We start from the raw sequence: 21,828 nt of genomic DNA on the forward strand, positions 1-21,828 counted from the left end.
TCCAGCAATTCTGTATGGAATCTACCGAATCTGTCATTGTCTTCCTTAACCTTCAGCAGAAAACTATTTTGTGCACCATCCTATCCAGCTCATTTGCTATTCCTAATATTTTCTGTGGGGCCCCGTCCCTTAGCCTCTTGTCTGCACCTCAGGTATTCACTTATGTTCTGGCCCCAGGACAAGCTCTGCTACATTCCTACTGTAACCATTGTATTGAATACATAAATGACCTCCTGTTCAGGTGTAAGCTCCCTCCAACATAGTGCTGTTAACTGTCCACACATTACAACACAAATCAATGGATCCGGAACCATCAAATATAATTGCTGGAACCATTTTGTCGTTTGGAATATTTGAGTTTAGTCCTGAACACTGCTCAAACCAGAGCAGGAATATATGATGTTCTGGTCTCTGATTTTAATGTCCACGTGACATGAAACTCTTTCAGTGTTCCCCTTAGCCCATTTTAGACAGGCGCACCTCCCGGCACTTTTCAGTAACCACCCAGTGGGTATTGGGTGGTTACTAATGAGTTTGGTCACAATACAGGGACTGCTACCCGCCTTTAATTTCTTCCCACCCGGCTTAAAAAAATGCCTGGGTTGAACACTGTCTTTGTTTTTGCAATGTAAAATAGTTCTGGATCTTATAGTTCAGTTCTAGTTTAGCTGGCGAGATATTCCACAGCTCACCATTTTTTGTGAGAGATTGTTTTAGGCCACCCTAATAGTATAATTTATCCACCACTGAGATAATAGTCGCAATTTTTTCTGCTGATTCTCTCCTTGGTAAAAAGGAAAATGGTTTGATTAAATAATAGGGTCACTTATCGTATAGCCTCTATCACATTCACTTTGAAATATTGATGGCTCCATGTTGTAAATGAATAAAAAAAATATCATAAAAGTTCCTTTCTGTGCTTTTCATTGTCAATTATTTGCATGTCAATGATTGGAGGTCACTGGAAAAAGTATTTGGAAAAATTATCAGTGACCTTGCAATCACCTGTTAAGAATTACACTGTTATGTTACTTCAACTTACAGAGCACCTGCTTTTGTCTCATAATTCTATTTCTGTAAAAGTTAGATAATCATGTACTGGTTATAGCTGCAGAACAGTGTTTTGTTTTCACTGTGTAATGTAACATGGACTAATGTTGTTGAAGTCCTATGAACTTATATTTAAAAAGATTTATGTAATGTAGAAATGAAGTATGAACTCATAAAGGCAGGATGTTAAAAAAAATAAAATAATTGCATAATAATCAACTCTTACTTACTGCAATACAGTGCTAACACTCCCATGTGTAAATATATGTGTCCATCTTTTTTCTTTTTTTTATAAATAATTTTTTATTGAGAGAAAACCAGCAGTACACAGAGACATGTGAGAACAATCATACAGAAATCCAATCAAACAAAAAAAACATACATTTTCATAATTTCCAAGAATATGTTGACATCAGAAACATAATAGTAAACTTATAACTGTACTGTATAATCCACACAACTGGTGTGTCCCATTACCTTTTATTGTTTAGTGTTGAGGAAGGAATGAAAGAAAAAAAAGTAGGAGCTTGAAAAGATAAAGCTTGAGAAAGTGTGGCAAGGAAAGGATATAACAATATGACATTGTTAATGGTACATGGCCAACATAGAGAAAAAACACCAGAAAAAAAACGATCAAGGTGGCAACATAACATTATCAGGTGATTTTTGGACAACAATGAACTGTAATCTGTGGTGGTACAGATATGGACCTAATAAAACCAGGTTTGCATACATTTCCCTATCTCGCTCTCTCCAGATGCCATCATTTTTTCCATGTGATAAGTATCTGTCACGCTCCCTAGCCATTGGCCAATAGTTGGAGGGTTAACTTGGTTCCAGCATGCTGGTCTGCAGGCTTTAGCTGCATTCACTAGTTTCCATCTTTTTCATCATTCTGGATGACAGAACAATATTCCATCATGAGATTGAGGCGGTTTCATCTATAGAATGTTGAGGAGGAGGAGGAGGGAAGAACACATAACAAGTCAAGCAATTAAGTCCACCTAAAGCCAACATTGAAGGTAAAATTCTCAAAGCAGCCATGTTGATTAGTGTAATTTATGCATAATACCATGAGAGGAAATACTTATAAATGTGTGTGTGTTTATATACAGTCTGCAAGCACCCCTGGTCAGTAAAACAGGTATTCTGTCCACTATTTTGCTTATATACACCCTTTATATTCAATTCATCCCCAGTCAAGACCTTGTCCAATTCTATCATCCTGTTTCAGAAGGGGTATTCTGTCCACTATTTTGCTTATATACACCTTTTATATTCAATTCATCCCCAGTCAAGACCTTGTCCAATTCTATCATCCTGTTTCAGAAGAGTGGCATCAAAAGGAACAAGAAGGTAATGTTACCTGATTTATTACAGCTCTGCAAGGCTGGATAGGATACACGTTCATCAGCAAAGCTGGGTGATCCAGCAAACCTGGGATGGATTTCCTAAAAGTCATCACAGGATCTGCTGTGGCTAGAAGTATGCCCCTGACCAAAACCATTCTATCACTTAGCTATGAGACTGATACCACTGCTTGGTCAAGTCAATCATCAGCAGTACAAAAAAGCTCTCTAGATGCTCGCCAGGATGTGGCGGTCGGTCAGGCTAGAAGTGGATATTCCTAGTGAGAGAATATATAAAGGTGGGTTTACAGAAAGCACTTTATTATATTCTTTCACTCCATCATAATCCTAATGGTTCTAGACCAATTTTCTCCATTGTTCAGATCCAAGTGTACTCCCACTGGAAGCCTATTTTCAGCTTTTCAGGGATCCAGTATACAGAGATTGTTGGAGAGTTTTTACATATTTGCCTGAAAACTGCAGACTTTATTAGCATGCTTAAAGTGAAATTTAAAAAAAAAGAAGACATCTACCTGTATGCGTGGAAAGCCATTGATTCCTCTGCTATCCCGGTCAGTCCTGTGCTGTCCCATCTTCCTTCTTTCCGGCGTTTATTGGACAGTGGGTGCTGTCATCTTTTTATGGATTTTGCCCAGGCATGAGATCAGGTGACATTACTGAAAAAAATGTGCCCATTCAGTCTTTACTGCCATGTCATTAAAGGAGGAAGGGGATGGTTCCTTTCCTTTAAATTAAATAAATAATAATTATATAAAAAGGTTACCCACCCTTTATTATAATGTAAAAAATGGTGTAATGCAAGCCCATAACAATGCAATCAATTGTTTCTAATAAGGCCCAGTTCAAACTAACACCCTCAAAGCTGGTTGAAAATGTAACATGGCGCAAATAAACTTATCACAATGCACTTCAACACTTTACAATGATGTAAGTGAGAAAATTGAACTGTAACACAAAGAAATGTATTAAAAATACATGTCAGAATCAGTGCATTTAGCATGCAAGATGCAACACAAATGGTGTTCATCTAACTTAGTAACTGACGCTGCTTCCTAACCGGTTGTGTGTATGACCTGACGCTGCTAGTTAGAGCTAGTTTTCCCAGTGAGTGGCAGCAGTGTCGCATACGATCACTTCCTGGCAGATGAAACTTGACCTTTTGGAATGTGGGCAGATTCACTTTACCTGTACGAGAGGAAGTTAAACCTGGTGTGATTATCACTTTATTTGCCTGGATTAGATTTTATATGATGCCAATGCAGCAGAAGAGAAGATTGCAGAGCTGATCTCTACACAATGGTAAATATGGATTTGCAGCTGATCTTTACCTAATTTGATGTTTCTGAATATATGGTGCTGCAACAGTAAACATGACAAAAGAGAAATATGGAGGCTGCCTAAGCTGATTGCCTTTTGGAAATACTAGTTCCTTGGCAAGCAATCTGATTATTTGCATCAATACTTTGTCACTGACCTGCAATCAGCATGCTGGTCAGTAGTTCTATTTGTTGCATGCTTGTGGTAGATCAGTGATTCAGTACTGAAGTTAGAGGATCAGCATGACTGTTATGCAACTACAATGTACATGCAGATTAACATTTGCACAAGTTTGTGACACTGCACAGACATGAGACCATCTTTGTCAGCCAACCATTTCACAACTGTGCAAATTATTCACCATCAGTCTTTATTCTTTGTTAAATAAAATGCTAAATCTTTATGTCTAAAAATGTTTGCTACCAGTTCCAAAAAAATAATTGCTAGAGTGTAGGCTAAAATTGAAAAATGTTTTGATGAGTATAGTAAACATTAACTTGTCTATAGAAGTATGAGCCAGCTTTCTGCACCCTCCCCCATTCAAGGCTAAATCTGTTTTCCAATGGCCAAATGTTGGTCTTGAAAAGCAAACACATTGGCCAGCACAGTTTAGAAGTGAATGAGGGTGGGAGATGTGTCAGCTTGCCTGTGGAGCAGGAAGGAACATCTACAAGGGCTAAAGCCTGATTCCATTCAACAAACTTCAGGCACAACTGGTAAGCGTCACCCCATACATATCCCAATAATGGTCCAGTATGGAGACAGAATCCCAGTATTGTTAAAAATATTGTTTTTCTTTGGGTTTGTGTGTTTGTTAAACCACTTACCATTTTTAGACTACTGCAAAGTTGGTATTTCTGAAGCTTTGTTTCGTACTGCGTGTCCCATAAAGTGTGATTTACCTAATTCATCCTGTAGATGTATTTATGTATAGCTGGTACCTATCTTTATTATTTAGATATTGTGGGGAATAGATGGAGCATCTGTTACTTTTTGTTTGGGAAAATGTTTGTAATTTTTATTTCTTGGTGTCAAAGATCGGCCTATTCTATATAAAAGTGTTTGGGGGATGTTGTTCTGCATTCCTTGAGCTTTGGCTTAGCAACCATCAGTATTGGGACAGAAGTAGGGAAACTTTCCCTATGAAATCAGCTCTATCCAAAGCTGAATATTATTGTATTACAGATCTATTACACCACAACTTCAGTTACATAGTTTCATAATTTTTAAATAAATAAATCCTCAGATCCCTAAACTTACAGCTGATCTAGAGGTAAACCCTTCTAGAACATGGGACTCATTTGCTCCTTCCTGATTCCCAAGGCAATGTGATTCTTCTTGGATAAACTCTGTATTAACTATAAATATTCATATTATTTACATTTTGTGCAACTTTAGTTAACATTTATTTCACATTTACACAACTTTTTCTGTAAATAAGCTTTCATATTTGCAGAAGTAAATATACATACTAATGTGTAACCATTGTCACAGGAAGAGATTGTTAGAGATCTTTTCTAGTGACAGTAGACAGGGCAGTTTCTGTTCTATAGAGGAGGGAGGACAAATGGAGGTGCTCTGCCACATTCTCTTCATTGGGAAGCTAAATACCAAATTACTAAACAAATGACTACCCCAACAGCAGGGGGCCTCTCAATAATTCCCCCCACACCTACCCCTCCTAGAAAAGGCTTGGAGTCAGCAGTATCTGAGCAGCCTGTTTGTACAGTTCTAGTTAGTTTCTTTTGTCACACAATTGCTAACGATAATTATTAAGAATCTGTACATAGTTTTACTGTATGTGAGGTCTCAGTTGTACATAAGGGCCATTGGCCAAGTATGTGCAGACAGCTATAGAGATGTGTTCAGTGCTCTCTTGGGTAATAGGTTTTGCTTAGTTTTTATATTATTATTTTTTGTTTCTAACATATAAAAATTCAAAAGGTTTACACATTTTTAAATTGAGTATTTTTTTTTACAATTTTTTGATAATTTTTAAAGGTAATTCTATAGTTAGAGAACAATAGAGGCTCACAGCAGACCTCTGTCTGAGCTTGCTAGTTTCTTGGCTTTCTGACTTCAGTACTGTGTGAGCTGAAACAAGTATGCAGTATGTAAAGTCAAAGAGGCCTGAGTCATACAGCTATGTAGTGTAATAGCGGTGGACCTTTACCTAAAATATATTTTTATATGTACACTTAGGCTACGTAGACACGACCAATCTCGTGTGGCTCAGGGCTGATATCAGACGAGGATCATGTGTGTGTACAGTGCTCATTGTCTGTCATCGAAACGACCGTCTTGGTGGAAGTGAAGAGGGAGAGAGCACAGCGGGGTGCCACTCCGTACTTCTCCCCTCTCCAAAGAGCAAAACAGCGCTGTATGTACAGCACTCGTTAATGAATCGTGCAGTCATTTGCCGTTGGAAAGGATTGTGAAAGATCTTTTCTAACGACAATTAATGCATGTGTGTACATAGCCATACAATCAGGGTTTAGAGTGATGTATTTTGTTCTAAATAAAACCTACAATAAGCCATTGATGTGTTGCAATGCTTACCATGTGAAAACCCGGGCTTCCCCTATTGGCTGGAATAAATATTTTTTATTTCCTATCAAAAATAAATACAATTTTTAATACTGCCAACCATACAAATGAATACAATATGAACAGGCCATAATTATGCTCTTATTAAGTAATAGTTTATTTTCTTTCAGATGCTGTTCCACAGGGTCTGGCTTGTCCTTGTTTCCACCCTCTGGATATTCTGCTCATTCTCTGCATGTCAGAACAAATCACACTTTCAGAATGTCACTTCAGGCAGACACGAGCCCCCTAAACAAGGCCTTTTGGTCAGGACAGCAAATGAAAGTAATGTCACCTCCCTGGAGGAGGCGGAGAAGGAGCAAGGATTTTACCTCCAGCAGCTGTTTCACTTGTATGGTGAAAATAACACATTGACCTATCAGGGTCTCACGCTGCTACTGAAAAATCTCGGGCTCGGTAAAGTACAGGTAAATGTCCTCATTCATACATAACACATGAAAAATGAATACACGGACCAATAAATGGTTACATTGATACAACAAATATAAATGGGGGGAAATTGCATTTTATATTTAAAGTGCATGCTAGGGTAAAAAAAAAAAACATATATAGCACATAGCTACAATATGTGCCATTTCCCCACACTTTATCCCTGTAATGATCTTGCAAGTAGAAGGAAAATGACTGCTGATTTACCAGAAATGCATTCAACTCCTAAATTCTGTTGAGGGCTGACAACACACAACATTTATTGGGCTGAGTGTTGTCAGTCCTACCTACCTAGTCCAGAGACTACTAGTAGGTATTCTTCTTTTTAAAGGAAAAGGAATAATGGGTATAGAAAAATTGATCCTAGATTGTAAGCTCTTCAGGGCAGGGTCCTCTCCTCCTGTGTCATTGTCTGTCATTTGCAACCCCTATTTATTGTACAGCGCTGCGTAATATGTTGACCCTATATAAATCCTGTTTATTTTTAATAATACTGTTCACTTGCAGATCACAGCTCTTTGTTACCCTACAACAACAGCATCTGTTACATCTGTAGTTGTACCGTTATGTAATACAGTAGACCTACTGACAAGATTGTTACTTTAGCTTTACTTACTTTGAAGGCTGTATAATATTTTTTTCAAACTGAATATTAATGCATAAAATGTTCACCAAATGTGCAAAAAAAAATGCATTTTGTTATTAAGCTCCCTGACACATAATTGCCAATTCAAAACAAACACAGCTTCACCCTATTCGCTAACATTCACTTTGCAAGTTGAACAGTCTCTGCTCCTTTTTGTAAATCAACCCAAATATCTAAACTTCCCTGGATTGGGCCAATGAAGATGCTGGAAAATGAAGCATGCTGGTTCTCTTCTTATGATATGTATAGTTTGTATAGCATTATAGCGCCTACACAGCGCCACTACTAGCACAGTGTTGCACAGTAAATGATTCTGTTTACTATTTTCCTGCAGGTTGTACAGATCAGCCATACAGAGCTAGGCCATGATCACGTCTCCCACTTGGATATTCTGGATGTCCAGGAAAAAAAACACAAACACATCCACTCCAGCCAGGAACATTCATCAGTCGCTTCCACTTCTGGGATAAAAGAGAGAGCAGAGGATGAGCAGATTAAGAGGTGAACATTAATATTACTGTTATCTTGTATTTATATAGCACCAACATATAATTCAGCGCTACAAAGTCTGTAGTCGTGTCACTAACCGTCCCTTAGAGGAGCTCACAATCTGATGGACCTACCATAGTCATATGTCATTACCACAGTCTAGGGCCATTTCATTTTTCATGTTTGGGATGTAGAAGGAAACCCACGCACACATGGGATAGTGTACAGATAGTGTCCAGGCCAAGAATCTAGCTACCTGTGACCTTAGTGCTGCAAAGGCAAGAGTGCTAGCCATGATGCCACCCAGTTTATAATATGTAATATTCGTTGTACCTATCCCACACTGTAATTAGGCACTTGGTATGCATCATTGTTTAGCATACTTTCCAAGTAATGAATTTTGGAAAGATCTTGGCTGACAGTGTTAACAAAACAGGCGAATACTGTATATATAGATTGATGGATACTGCAGCAGGTGCTAGACCCCTTTTCTTTTTTTTTTTTTTTTCTTTTTGCCATCGGGGACCTGTCTTGAGAAAGACCATGCAGCAATTGTTAAAGTGCTTGTAGACACGAAGTGGCTGCACAGATCCTGCAAAAGATTAGCAGCAGTGGATTAACAAAGTAATTAAACAAAAGACAAAAATGACAGTGATTTATGATATACTTGTGTTGTGTATATATATATATATATATATATATATATATATAATGTGTCATAACAAATTGTATATCATTAAAGCTAACAAAACTCTATTTACACTTCACTCTATTTATACTTCACGTCTCCATTCTATCGCAAATACCACCACCTTCTTCCTTTAGCCTTTTCCTTTTTCTAGTCTTCAACCATCTTGAATGGTCAGACTGGGAGCCCAGGATTTTCCATTCCCTGACCTATATTATATAATATGCTGGCAACTTGAGTGAAATGTAAAACCAGAGCAGATGAGTATCAGTCAGTATCCAAATCCTGCTACTGCTCCATGTCGCATTGCTCCAACATTTCTCAAACAAGTGCGGTGCTGATCAGACAGCAAGAAGACCTTCTATCCAAACTGGTTCTTGTTGGATGACATACCGGTAAGTTACAAGGGTAGTTTGGGTTATAAGGCTTCCCCACAGCCGTCCCCAAAGCCCCTTGTTCCGAAGTCTGGTTGTGGGAGCAATGTGATGGCCAAGTAGAGGTCAACACTAATGTCTGGATGGGAGTTCTGTATTTTGGGTATTGGCCAAGGGTGCCTTGAAAAATTCCCAAGGCACTAAGGGGTAGTGTGAACTAGAAAAAAAATGTGCAAACACTACATGGCATACACATACATTGTATGGTTTACCTATCAGAGGAAAAAGCTGCACACATTCACTTCTAAGATTTTAAGCTTTTGTAATATTACGATGAGTATGGTGTCGTTGTTTGCTTCTATTTTAAACCGTTTGCTGTTTGTCATTCTGACTGTGTATTGTATATATGTTCTTTTTTTTCTGTGGGAGGACAGGGTGAACACCAGCTCAGATGTAACACATAATACTCAACATACTACAAAGATCGAGCCAGATCACAGCAAACCCACAGTGCCAGATGGTGAAATGGATTATGTATATCCACAGCACAGTAATTGGTCACACAAAGCAATTTTGAAGCAACTGCTACAGTTTCATGAGTCAGAGAACACCCACCAGCATGAGGATGTAAGTTACTTTTAGCTTTTTTTTTTTCAGTTGCTAGATTTATCTTTAATTCTGGAAAAGTAACATATTGCTTCCATGTTCATTTTATACCCAGGGAAAGTACCGTATTTTTCGGACCATTAGACGCTCCGGACTATAGGACGCACCAGGTTTTCCGCACGGGAAAACAAGAAAAAAAAAATTCATTTGATTTCCCCTGAGATCCAGCGTGCGGCACTTGTGCCCGCCCATGAAGGCGGCGCCGATCGGCATTCATCAAATCAATCGGCGCTGCCTTCATGGGCGGGCACAAGTGCCGCACGCTGGGACACAGGGGAACACAGAGGAGGAACACAGACACTGGCTGCTGTCAGCCTCTGTCTGTTTTCCTCCTGTGTGCCCTAATTCTGCTTTATCCCGACCTCCTACACATCACAAAGCATGTTCAGTGACTAGCAAAGCAAGAATATTGTATGGGGGAACAGAATGGAGTGGGCACTCCCAAAGTGTAACCGAGGGAAAAAAATCATTCTGGGAACTGGAAACATCCCTGGCTATGTGGCAGATGTGAAATAGATAAAGGTAGAAAGTAAAAATTCTCAAAATGTACTCACTTTGCTCTTGGGACAGAGTAGAAAGCTTTTGGAGGAGGAACAGAGGAGGAACACAGAGGAGCAACACAGACACTGGCTGCTGTCAGCCTCTGTCTGTTTTCCTCCTGTGTTCCCCTGTGTTCCAGCGTGGGGCACTTGTGCCCACCCACGAAGGCGGCGCCGATCAGCATTCATCAAATCAATCGGCGCCGCTTTCGTGGGCGGGCACAAGTGCCGCACGCTGGAACACAGGAGGAAAACAGACAGAGGACCGGCGGGGACACAGGTAAGTAAAAAAATATGCCCCTGTACCTCTGCATTCGGACCATAAGACGCACCCTGATTTTCCCCCCACTTTAGGAGGAAAAAAAGTGCGTCTTATGGTCCGAAAAATACGGTAATCTAAAATCCAGAAGATTGATATCATCATGCCTTACTGTATACAATTGTCCTGATTTAATTTTTATTATTATTATTATTAATATTAAACAGGATTTTTATAGCGCCAACATATTACGCAGCCCTGTTGCATTAAATAGGGATTGCAAATGACAGACTAATACAGACAGTGATACAGGAGAAGAGAACCCTGCCCCAAAGAGCTTACAATCTAGTATTTAATTATTTAATGTTTACAGTGTGTGCTCCCTGAGAAAAAAATTCTGGAAACTAATGCTGAGTGTTTGGAGTGATTCGTTCTCTAACTTTAAATTACTAAAATGTACGAAATATAGCTAAAAAGGTTTTCAGATTTGGATAGGATAGAGATACAACTGGAAGTTAGAGGAAATCTCCCAAAAGTTTTATTCTTAGACAGTTGTACCCTGACCAACGTGTCACTTAAAGAATTTTTGGGTGACCTCAGAATTTTGGATTTCCATCACTTCCTATGTCACAGTAGTATGGTAATTGGAGCTATGGTAGTTGGTAATCCTTTGGCAAATTTTTCAACCTTAACACTCAAATCTAAGGATATGCTCAAGCTGGCGATATTTACTGCTCCCAGGCAACTACTTGTCACTGCAGATCCAAGCTGTTGCAACAGCCTACCAGTGCTACCTTTTATTCACTTTTTTTACTATTGAAATTGGTTGTAAAAATTCCATGCCAATTCTTGCACAATTGCATATGGCACCAACTCAAGTCAATAGAGAGGGCAGAAGTAAAAAACTGTACATGTAGCATCCAAAAAAAAACAATGCAGCATTCCTCAAGCAGATTACCGGTACTTTATATTTTGTAATATATTAGGATCAAATTTTTAGTATTCCTGCTGCAAATACTAGCGATAAGCAGTAGCATTAGCATTATAAAAAGGGTTCGCTATATTCAGCCTCTATCACAGAGCAATTTTACAAAATGACACAAAATCAATAGCAGATTCAACAGCTGTGAAAACCGCTAAAGCTTTCAATAGAAAGTTCTTGTTGTGCCTCTCATAATTATTTACTTGTTTGGACTTTAAACTGCAGTAAAAATATTTATCTTGTTGATAGTACTTTTTATGTTGAGTTTCTTTTATAACCCTGCTATAGTATTGCTCTGGTTAGCCTTTATTCATGTACAACACATTAAAGAGGGCCTGTCTTTTGAGTACTTTTGAGTTGGTACTTGTGTTGTTTGTTGTCTGATGTAAAAAAACAAAAACACACACATGTCCAGACAACTGTTACTCTTACTATTTGTGTTGTTTTCTCTCTTCTGCAGTGCCTAAATGTGACCCAGTTGCTGTTGAACTTTGGGCTTGGCTGGGTATCGGAGATCACACCTCAACAGTTCACTCTGCTATGCCCAGCACTCCTCTACCAGATCGACAGCCGTGTGTGCATCAAACACCGCGATCAGCTGGCCCATGAAGTGACCTATACCCAGCAGTCCCTACTAAAAGGTGTGGTATGTAGTAAATTCCTTGCTTTCTGTAAAAGAATTTCACATTTAACTTTTAAAAGTCCACGGTGCTGATGAAAACCCAACCCACACTTGACCTGTGTATTTCTTGTCGTGTTCTATTTAAACAAGATATGGAAATTTCAGCTTTAAACTAATTAAGAAAGTTAATCATTTTGCCGGGAGTTATGGTTTCCATCTATGGCCTACATGATATGCTAAGTACAAAATGCTATATATTTTAATTAATATATGAAGTTAAAGGAATAGTGCTTAGAATATTCTGTAGAAAGGTTTTCCACAGTCCTCCGCTCCAACATATTGATAGCCATCTTTCCATAGATCTGCTATTGAATTAGTGTATAGGTAAAAAAGCTGCAATCTTTTGCTTGTTCTGATCGGCTGTATAGGTAGCCAGTGAATTGGGAATGCTCATATGCCCCCTCTCCATGTCTGCTGGTAAACCAGCAAAGGGATCAGCAATGGAAATAGAATAGAGGTTTTTGTTTGTAAAAGTGGCCATTTTAATGGTTCCTCCTCTGTCTTGCCAGCTGATACAGCAACCGATAGGCTTTACTTTAAACATGTGGTTTTAGTTGAAGACCAATGGAAAGCCTGGTTGAAGACCAATGGAAAGCTATGGTGTACTGTATAATTTGTTTGGGGGAAGTTTACATTTTGGATATCTAGCTACAGTGAGTTGCTAATGAAAGAATGTTTCCATACAAAAAATGTCATGCAAAAATGATCCATTGACAATAGGTAACTGTGTCTGCAGAACATACAAAATAGCTGCTCACAAAACTGAGATGTTTATCTTGGAATAAATTGAAAGGAGGAGAGATAGCTGGTATACTACCACCTGAACGTACACATGCACATCATCATCACTATCACTTTTGTATCATATTTCTAATGGAGTATGAATGCTATGATTGTTTATTGTACTCATTCACACTTTCTTCTGTTTTCCAGTGCTGGGCTGGGGGACACTTGCTATCACTGTGATCAGTGCCCCTTCACTGCTGGCTGTGGCGTTTGTCCCACTTCTAAGACGTCCTCTCTTCCGATACCTGCTTAGGTTCCTGGTGGCCTTAGCTGTGGGGACTCTCTGTGGTGATGCTTTACTACACCTTCTGCCACATGTATGTCAAATATTTCATAGTGCTACTTTTCTGCATATAGAAAAACATATAGGGTTACTAAGCAAGACAGAATATCCTAAACTAAAATCAAAAGTGTAGTATATAATAGCAACCAATCACAATTCATCTAACACTAATGTGACCTTACAACAGATTATCTCTCTATTGGTTATACATATTACTTTGTACATTGCTTTGGTGAACAACCCTGATAAAATGTTTTGATAAAGGAAACATCTTAGTACAGTTATTACTAGTTAAAGCTGTTTTTTCTCGACTAATGGTAGGCATGCTAGGAAGGGACAGGGACTTAATAACTCCTGTGCGCGATAGAGTTTATTTTGAAAGGCAGGGCTCCGCAATCTACTCGCGTTGCCTTTGCGATCTAACAGTAGATCGCGATCCACCTGTTGGATACCCCTGCTGTAGATAAAAGGAGATAAGTTTAGGGTGAAGGAGGTGTGTGAAGGAGGAGGAGGGAACTAAGTAGATGATGAGGTATAGTTGAAGCAGGGGAGTTAAAGAGGAGTGAGGTGAGCGAAGGAGAAGAGAGCTAAGGAGTAAAGTGAAAAGTGAAGAAGGAATGAGGTGGATGAAGAAGGGAGGGGAGTGAAGCAGAAATGAGGTGGATGAAGGAGAAGGATGGGGAGTAAATCACAAGAAAAGAGAGTGGCAAAGGAGTGGGGTACAAGACAGGTGAGTGGGGTCTAATCTCTTAAACTGTAAGCTCTTCAGGGCAGGGACCTCTCCTCTTGAGTCATTGTTTATATCTGTCTGCAACCCCTATTTATTGTACAGCGCTGCGTAATACATTGGGCTAAATAAATACTGTTTAACCTCCTGGGCGGTTCATTCCCCTCCAGATTAGTATGTCTATATAGAAGCAGAACATTGTTTTTCATGAAAATGAATTTTACAGCATAATATAATAGTATGAGTATATTTAAGTTTGAAACAAAAAAATCATATCAAAATGATAAATTAAAAAAAATATATATTTTTTTTAATAAATATTATACTCATACTAATATATTATGCTAGCAAATAAATTTTCATGAAAGACAATGTACTGTTTTTAGACATATAAATCGACTGTATTGCATTCAATACAGTTATTTTGTATTAAATGCAATAGAAAATAATTTGAAATTTTCGTTGCGCCCCTGACGCCAGCCAGAGGATGCGAGAGGACATCGGCGGACCAGGTAAGGCTCTATTTATCATTTTTTATAATTGTTTTAGCTACCCCGAGTGTGACTCGAGGTTACCGCTTTCAGCATCTTTTTTTTACCCCAAGTCACACTCGGGGTTATCGCTGGGAAGGTTATTAATAATATTAATAATAATAATCTGCAATCCCTTATTTTTTAGAGTTTAGAGTTGTGAATATATTGTGAATTAATTATATTTCTATTATTTTGCAGTCTCAGGAAGATCACAGGGAGTCCAGTCATTTTAATGGATCACATTCTTTGGAACCTGTACTAAAAGGATTGAGTGTGCTTGGAGGTATCTATGTACTGTTCCTTATTGAAAGCCTCCTGGGAGTCTTGAGGCAGAGAAGACATAAGGTGACTGTCCAAGATCTAAATGATTTATATTTTACTCAAAATAGCCAGACTTTCAGTAAAAGGAACTAAATGCACAGACCTCACTTCTTGAAATTCCCTTACACTATTCCACACACTTCACAGGTCATGCTTTGCACACAGTTGGCTGCATTTATCAAAATATGAGTGGAAATAATTCCCCTTAAACAGTCAATAGAACCCAAAGCTTACAATCATATTTCCTGCTATGTCACTTTTCTGGAACAAGAATATGCGTATTAGTTGTCCACCACTTCAATGGCTGAATGCCTGTTCCAAGTTGGTGACTTGGCCGTCAGAAAAGGAAAAGTTACGATGACAGCTCATAAACCTTAACCAACATGCTATCAGTGGCATCATTACCATCCAATTCACTTTAACATGGGTTACTTAATTAGATACCATATGTAAGTATATACCACAATTAAAGAAAAAGGCTTTTGTACTGTTTGTGAACATAGTAGACATTGGAATTCCCCTTTAGGTAGGTTATTCATTTATTTACATATAAGTGCCCTTTCCATCAATAGAAACGTTCCCAAGTGAAAAAGCCTGCACCAGATGAAGGATGCACCACAGTATTATGGGAGCTCGGACACCCTGTTGGTGAGTAAAACCACATATACCAGACGTCTACCATTGTTGTTTTAAGGGATGAAGTGTACTTATTGTGGGCACATATATTGAGTAGACTCAGAAACATAATTTATTTCTAGGTTTGCTGGTGTACCCTTCCACAAATACTTACCTCACTCCTTGAGTAGTATTCCCGTGGCTGCTGCCTTGCTACCACTTCTGCTATCCATGACTGAGGGTGGTCTCTGTAAGAGAACTAACAAACACAGTTTCTCTGACATCCCAGAAGTGTTTTCAGCCTATTTCAGTTTCCCTTGATGGACCACAGAGCCCCCTCACCCCCGATGGAATGAAGATGAATAGGAGTGTTTTTAGGTCCAGCAGCAAAGCTAAAACACAACAAATAGGTTTTAGTTAGATTATAAAGGTTACACATATTTAGTTAGGTCCATAAAAAATTTGGACAGAGACAACTTTTTTCTAATTTTGGTTCTGTACATTACCATAATTAATTTTAAATGAAACAACTCAGATGCAGTTCAACTGCAGACTTTCAGCTTTAACTCAGTGGGTTGAACAAAAAGATTTCATAAAAATGTGAGGAACTAAAGCCTTTTTTACACAATCACTTCATTTCAGGGGCTCAAAAGTAATTGGACAATTGACTCAAAGACTATTTCATGGATTGGTGTGGGCAATTCCTTCCTTATGTCATTATCAATTAAGCAGATAAAAGGCCTGGAGTTGATTTGGGGGGGGGGGGCTTGCGCTTGTATGTGGAAGATTTTGCTGTGAACAGACAACATGTGGTCAAAGAAGCTCTCCATGTAGGTGAAACAAGCCATCCTTAAGCTGCAAAAACGAAAAAAACGCTGCAAGGTGCAAGCCACTCATAAGCATCAAGAATAGAAAGGCTAGATTGGTCTTTGGTAAAAAAAAAAAACATCTAAAAAAGCCAGCACAGTTCTGGAAAAACATTCTATGAACAGATGAAACCAAGATCAACCTTTACCAGAATGATGGCAAGAAAAAAGTATGGAGAAGGCGTGGAACAGCTCATGATCCAAAGCATAGCACATCATCTGTAAAACATGGCGGAGGCAGTGTGATGGCTTGGGCGTGCATGGCTGCCAGTGGCACTGGGACAATTACTTTTGAGCCCCTGAAATGAAGTGATTGTGGTAAAAAAAAAGGGTTTAGTTACTCACATTTTTATGCAATCTTTTTGTTTAACTCCCACTGAATTAAAGATGAAAGTCTGCAGTTCAACTGCATCTGAGTTGTTTCATTTAAAATTATTTGTGGTAATGTACAGAACCAAAATTAGAAAAAAGTTGTCTCTGTCCAAATATTTATGGACCTAACTGTAAATACCTGGCTCCATTTGAAGAGTGTGCTAAATATAGTTTCTCAGAACAAATAAGCTTGTGTACTCAAGTCTGTATTATATAAAATTGTTGGCATCATGCAATGTTATGCAAGAATAGCTACATCACAGCAATCCATAATCACACATTACTGAAATTACTGTAGTCTCTGCTCAAGGGCAATATTTCATCACAATCAGATATCAGAATACGAAAAGGATAGAAGATAATTGTTTAATGTGAGTCATGACACATAATCATTGCACTTTACAACTAAAATAAGAATGTTCATGGCATTCCTATTTTTTATTTATTCAACAGTTCATCTTTAAGGTAATTTTAGAATGTAAGGTTTGTTTGTTTTCCACCCCAAGACCCTGAGTTTTGTGAAGCTTCTGGAGCACTGGCTGACAGTCAGCAAAGACAAGACGTTCAGGTAGAAGAAACAGAAAGCAGCCATCGTTGTCACTCAGGACACTCACACAGTGCAGCCAGTGGGGGTATCGCAGAGTTTGTATGGATGGTCCTTCTTGGAGATGGAATACATAACTTCACAGATGGCTTGGCAATAGGTGAGTTTATATGGTTGATAGCCTTCAGCTCCAGATTTTTTTTTTATTAAGTTTTGTCAACATATATAACATAACGTTCTCATTATATTAATAAAATCGCGTATAGTGTTACCACGTATGCACGATTTTATTAAATACGTTTAATTAAGCAATTAAGTTTTATCAGATAACAATTTAGTGCCCCTGCAAAAAGCCTTCTTTTTTCTTCTTTTTCTTTGTTATCTTCTTACTCTATAAATTGAAATATCGTTTATGCAAGGCTTGGCACTGATCAGTATTACCAAATTCTACAACCGGTATTCTCTTATGGTACTTTTTATATTTCAAATTTTTTTTTAATTAAATCCAGTGAATTTTACAGCTGAGCTCATTAAAGAGCTTGTGACCTTTTTGTTTTTCATTTTGTTCTGGATAGAATGGAGAACAGTAAAACCCTGGTCATGTTTTATTTCTGGTTGGCCATTTTTAGTGATTCGTCCTGTTGTGCCTTCAGAATTGGAAATTTAGGTAAATCTCCCCAAAAGCTTTTAACTTTTTTCTGTCTCAATGACAGCAAGTGAGGAAACCTACCTAGCATGGGCACAGGGAGCAAAACACTTTCAGAAGGTCTAAACATACATGTTAGTGATTTTTCAAAGGAGCTTGCTGTTTTCTGGACAATGGGGCCTTAAAGCTCTCCAATGCTAGAGAGGATACACTTTCATCAGTTAATCTGGGTGATCCAGCAAAGGTGGAATTGATCTGATCCAGGAATGAAAAGATTTGCTAAAAAACATGAAATGACTTTTTCAGAAATCCATTCCAGGTTTGCTGGATCACCCAGCTTCACTGATGAAAGTGAATCCTCTCCAGCCTGGGAGAGCTTTAATAAATCAGCCCCAATGTATGGGTTTTGCAAATTACCAAAAAAAAGTGCAAGCAATGTTTCCAGGACCTGATCCTTGACCTCTGCACTGGAAAGTAGCTTGGGGCACAAACAGACATCACTGCCTTTACTAATGAATGAATAAAAACTGATTAAACATTGGCAGGGCCATGATGTTATGTTTTAATGAAAGCTGTAGATTTAAAAAAATGTTATTTCAAAAGTAATTTCAAAAATAAAATGTAAAGCTTATATGATAAATCAGTAAAAAAGTATATACAAGTTCTGTGGACTGTTGTGGTAAAATGAAGTTGCCAATACACAGTAAATGTATTCTGTTCTCTGCAGGTGCAGCCTTTTCTGCAGGCATACCTGGAGGCCTGAGCACAACCATTGCAGTATTTTGTCATGAACTGCCTCATGAGCTTGGTAAGTAAAAAAAAAATGTCTGAATTTTAGGTTCACCAGCATGAAGAGAGGGCTGAAAATTCAGGTTCCATGACATTCTGGGAGTGGGTTAAAGAAGATATCATTTAACCTATGAGTCTGCAGGGGGCTGTGTTGGGGAGAATCTTAGTACTGCAGTGAGAGCTGCTTTTATTTTATGTAGTGCTGGGCATTGATTTATTTTAAACTAGAGTTGGGCTTTAGGAAACTTGTATCAAGAAAAAAATGTAGGTTGCCTTTACTAAACTCTTCTATTGAAAATGTTTGTTTGGCTGTTTTTGTGATCCAAAATTTTTAAAATTTTTGTAGTCTGTGGCATGGAACAAGCATGCAGATCATGACCTCTGACTAGTTTATGCATGCCTCTTTATTTATAGCACAACAGTTATTTTCTTGTACATGCAGAAGCATTTTTTTATGTGAAATATGGGCAATTACAGGTATAGCAGGGAGAGCATTCAGTCTGCGTGATTAAGTGTAGACAGGGCAATGTCACAGCATCTGAAAGTTGCTTCAAACACACCATACACCACAGTATGATTGAGAGGACCATGTTTATTACATTTTACTTGCAGATGTTTTTAGAAATTTTTTCAACTCAACCTTATAATGAAAAAAATATTAGAAAGAGTATGGATGACAAAATGTATGATAACGATTTGTATATAGAAAATATATAAAATTTACTAACTATAGTTGACCATTCTTTTATTTTTTTGTAGGTGATTTTGCGGTCCTGCTGCAGGCTGGCGTTCCTGTAAAGAGGGTCCTTTGCTTCAGTCTGGTGTCAGCATTTCTCTCATATGTAGGAATGTTGGTTGGAGTTGTAGCAAGTAGAAGCTCTGCTCAAGTCTCACCCTGGATGTTTGCTGTGACTGCTGGAATATTTCTATATGTGGCACTTGTAGATATGGTATGTTACTTATTGGTTTTATGTCAATCTATGTGAGAGGTTTCGTTAGGCTTTTGTGACCCATTAATCCTTTACCCTCTCCATCTTTCCATGAGAAGAGTCCTGGGTCCAGCATTGCCCTCGCTTGAACTCATCTAAAATACCGTTGGTGAATGGAGTGGAAACAAATACATTTTTTTAGTACTTGTTTAAACCCAACAGCTAAAAGGGTTTTTGTTAAGCTGACAAATCCTACAATGTTTTACAGAGTACATAAAAGGTCCCATATCAATCTATGTATCACATCATACCAAAAAGTTTAATTTCCCCCTCAGGAAGTAGGCCCAGCATGTTCAAAATAAGCAAAACCTAAAGCAAGAAAATTACTGCAAAGTATATATATATACCCAAAACTTTTTTTGGGCTGGAATTGGGATATAATAAAACCTTGTTAAAGTTTTAGTGAATGCCAAGGGTCCAATGGAGGAATTCCTTCATTTCCTATCTGGTAAAAAAGTTGTCAAGACAGGAAGTAAGAGAAATGCTCAAAACGGCAACACAGAGGGAAGTAAAGAAGATTTTGAAGTAGGGAATAACCAGAACCCCTGTCATCTCCATGGTTGCAGGTTTTATCCTACTTGCTGTCTCAAGAACAGAAAATGAGGGGACTAATGATTAGCAGTTAAACCTGACAGAGGTTTTACCTTCCTCATTTTATCAAAAAAAAAAAGTATTTAAGTATATGTCACTTTTTGAGATTTAATTTTTTTGCTTTTAGTGAACTTAAAAAAAAAAAAATACAATAACTACATGATTTCATCTTTTCAGCTGCCCCAAATGCTTCACCGTGAAAGCACTAACCTTTGCCAAGGAATGGACTGCATCCTCCACAGTGCTGGCTTCCTGTGCGGATGTGGTATTATGTTGTGCATTGCCCTGTTCCAGGATCAAATGGTGTTTCTCGATTTATAGAGAAAGAATAGCCAGTTTATCTTTATTACATTATTCATGTTTTTACCGGACACTGGAAGGTTGGGTAGTTAAGTTGATTATTATACAAAAACCCCATTCCCTGAACCCCATTTAGTGAATAAATCCCACTGCGTTTTATTACTGCCCTTAGGAGAAGTGTTTAGATGGTTTCATATTCCTATCCACAAACACAAAAAAAAAAGTGCTGAAGTACCTGATGTACAGTGAACACAATACTATTGAAGGTCAAGCCATCTTTAGGTAGCACTCCTAACACTAAATTACCTCTTACACGACATAACAGGACATGCAACTTGTTATATACTGTAAACTTAAAACCCCATGCATGTTCCTTTTAACAATAAAACCCTTTTTTATATGGGGTTTAACCTGTAAAATTTTAAGCTTTAAAAATGATTGTGTGTAACCGAACATGGCAGGTACAAGGAAAGTGGGAGGGGAAGTAAAGTAGCCTGGGAGATTTTTTTATTTTAATAAAAAAAACAAAATTCCAGCCTATAGTCATGCTTTTCTTTCTTGTAGTCATTACCAATGTGTTATTTTAAAGTGAACCTTTAAAGCTTTTAGGCAATGTTTGTTTAATATACCCTTTTCCATACACTTTGCTTTAAATAGCCACAGAGCAGCCAAAGTCCTATATTATCCCAATATTTTCCTCTGGTAAGGTTTGGGCTACTCACACTTTGGAAGATGTAGCCAGAACGCTACAGAAATTGTTCACTACCAACCAGGGATGAAAAGGGGAACTTAAGAGACATATTTGGTCAGCAGTGATCTAGCCTCCATTTCTAGTTTACAGCGAGGTCTACCAAGTCTGGGCCCTGGAGCTCAGGACATCACTGTATGGAGAACAAACTCCCCAAATACTAAAACAGGCTAGACACCAAAGGATCAAAAAGTGTACCATCTGGATACCTTAGTAAAGGGTTGGGTCCAGAAACCTGATCTAGAACAGTGGAAGAAGCACTGGTATGAATTGTGAAATATACAAAGCCGTACCCTGTAAACATGCAAATCTGCCATGGCACAAAACCAGCTTCCCTGACACTGATAAATCTTTGATACAATAGTTGTAAAAGTCCCTGAAAGGAGTGATACCGTTTTACCAAAAACAACATTACTAAAACTAGGTACACACTTCCAATAATTATCATTAGAAAATGAATGATTATGACCAATCAACGATTATGCGCGATTATATTTGAACAATCGTATTGTGCACGATTCTGTACATGCTGTAATGATACGATCATTCAAATATAATCCACCAAGAGTGTACACACACTAGATACAATCGCTTGAACGATGCAGGGAGTGCCATGTGAA

The 21,828-nt window shown here is 38.2% G+C and overlaps 1 protein-coding gene across 2 annotated transcripts; it reads left to right on the forward strand.

Annotated features, from left to right (window-relative positions):
* The first annotated feature begins 3,581 nt into the window (after nt 1-3,581).
* SLC39A5 (solute carrier family 39 member 5) lies at nt 3,582-20,995 on the forward strand. Of its 2 annotated transcripts, none has more exons than XM_072408902.1 (12): nt 3,582-3,719; nt 6,455-6,751; nt 7,754-7,920; nt 9,405-9,597; nt 11,877-12,057; nt 13,032-13,201; nt 14,626-14,772; nt 15,321-15,396; nt 17,108-17,305; nt 18,519-18,599; nt 19,340-19,530; nt 20,338-20,995. In XM_072408902.1, exons 1-12 carry the CDS (start codon nt 3,717-3,719, stop codon nt 20,479-20,481), a joined length of 1,848 nt encoding a protein of 615 aa, XP_072265003.1. In that variant the 5' UTR covers nt 3,582-3,716; the 3' UTR covers nt 20,482-20,995. The 2 variants fall into 2 exon arrangements, with proteins under 2 accessions (XP_072265003.1, XP_072265013.1); XM_072408912.1 differs by lacking the exon at nt 3,582-3,719 and adding an exon at nt 4,340-4,453.
* The last annotated feature ends 833 nt before the right edge of the window (nt 20,996-21,828 follow it).

The sequence above is a fragment of the Pyxicephalus adspersus genome, chromosome 1, assembly GCF_032062135.1.
Source record: "Pyxicephalus adspersus chromosome 1, UCB_Pads_2.0, whole genome shotgun sequence".
Classification (NCBI taxonomy): domain Eukaryota; kingdom Metazoa; phylum Chordata; class Amphibia; order Anura; family Pyxicephalidae; genus Pyxicephalus; species Pyxicephalus adspersus.

Bases quoted from the DNA above. Each gene is read 5' to 3' on its own strand.
- SLC39A5 (XM_072408902.1), top strand. The intron at 9,598-11,876 runs GTAAGTTACTTT...TCTCTTCTGCAG, and splicing joins ACACCCACCAGCATGAGGAT to TGCCTAAATGTGACCCAGTT. The intron at 12,058-13,031 runs GTGTGGTATGTA...TCTGTTTTCCAG, and splicing joins CCAGCAGTCCCTACTAAAAG to TGCTGGGCTGGGGGACACTT.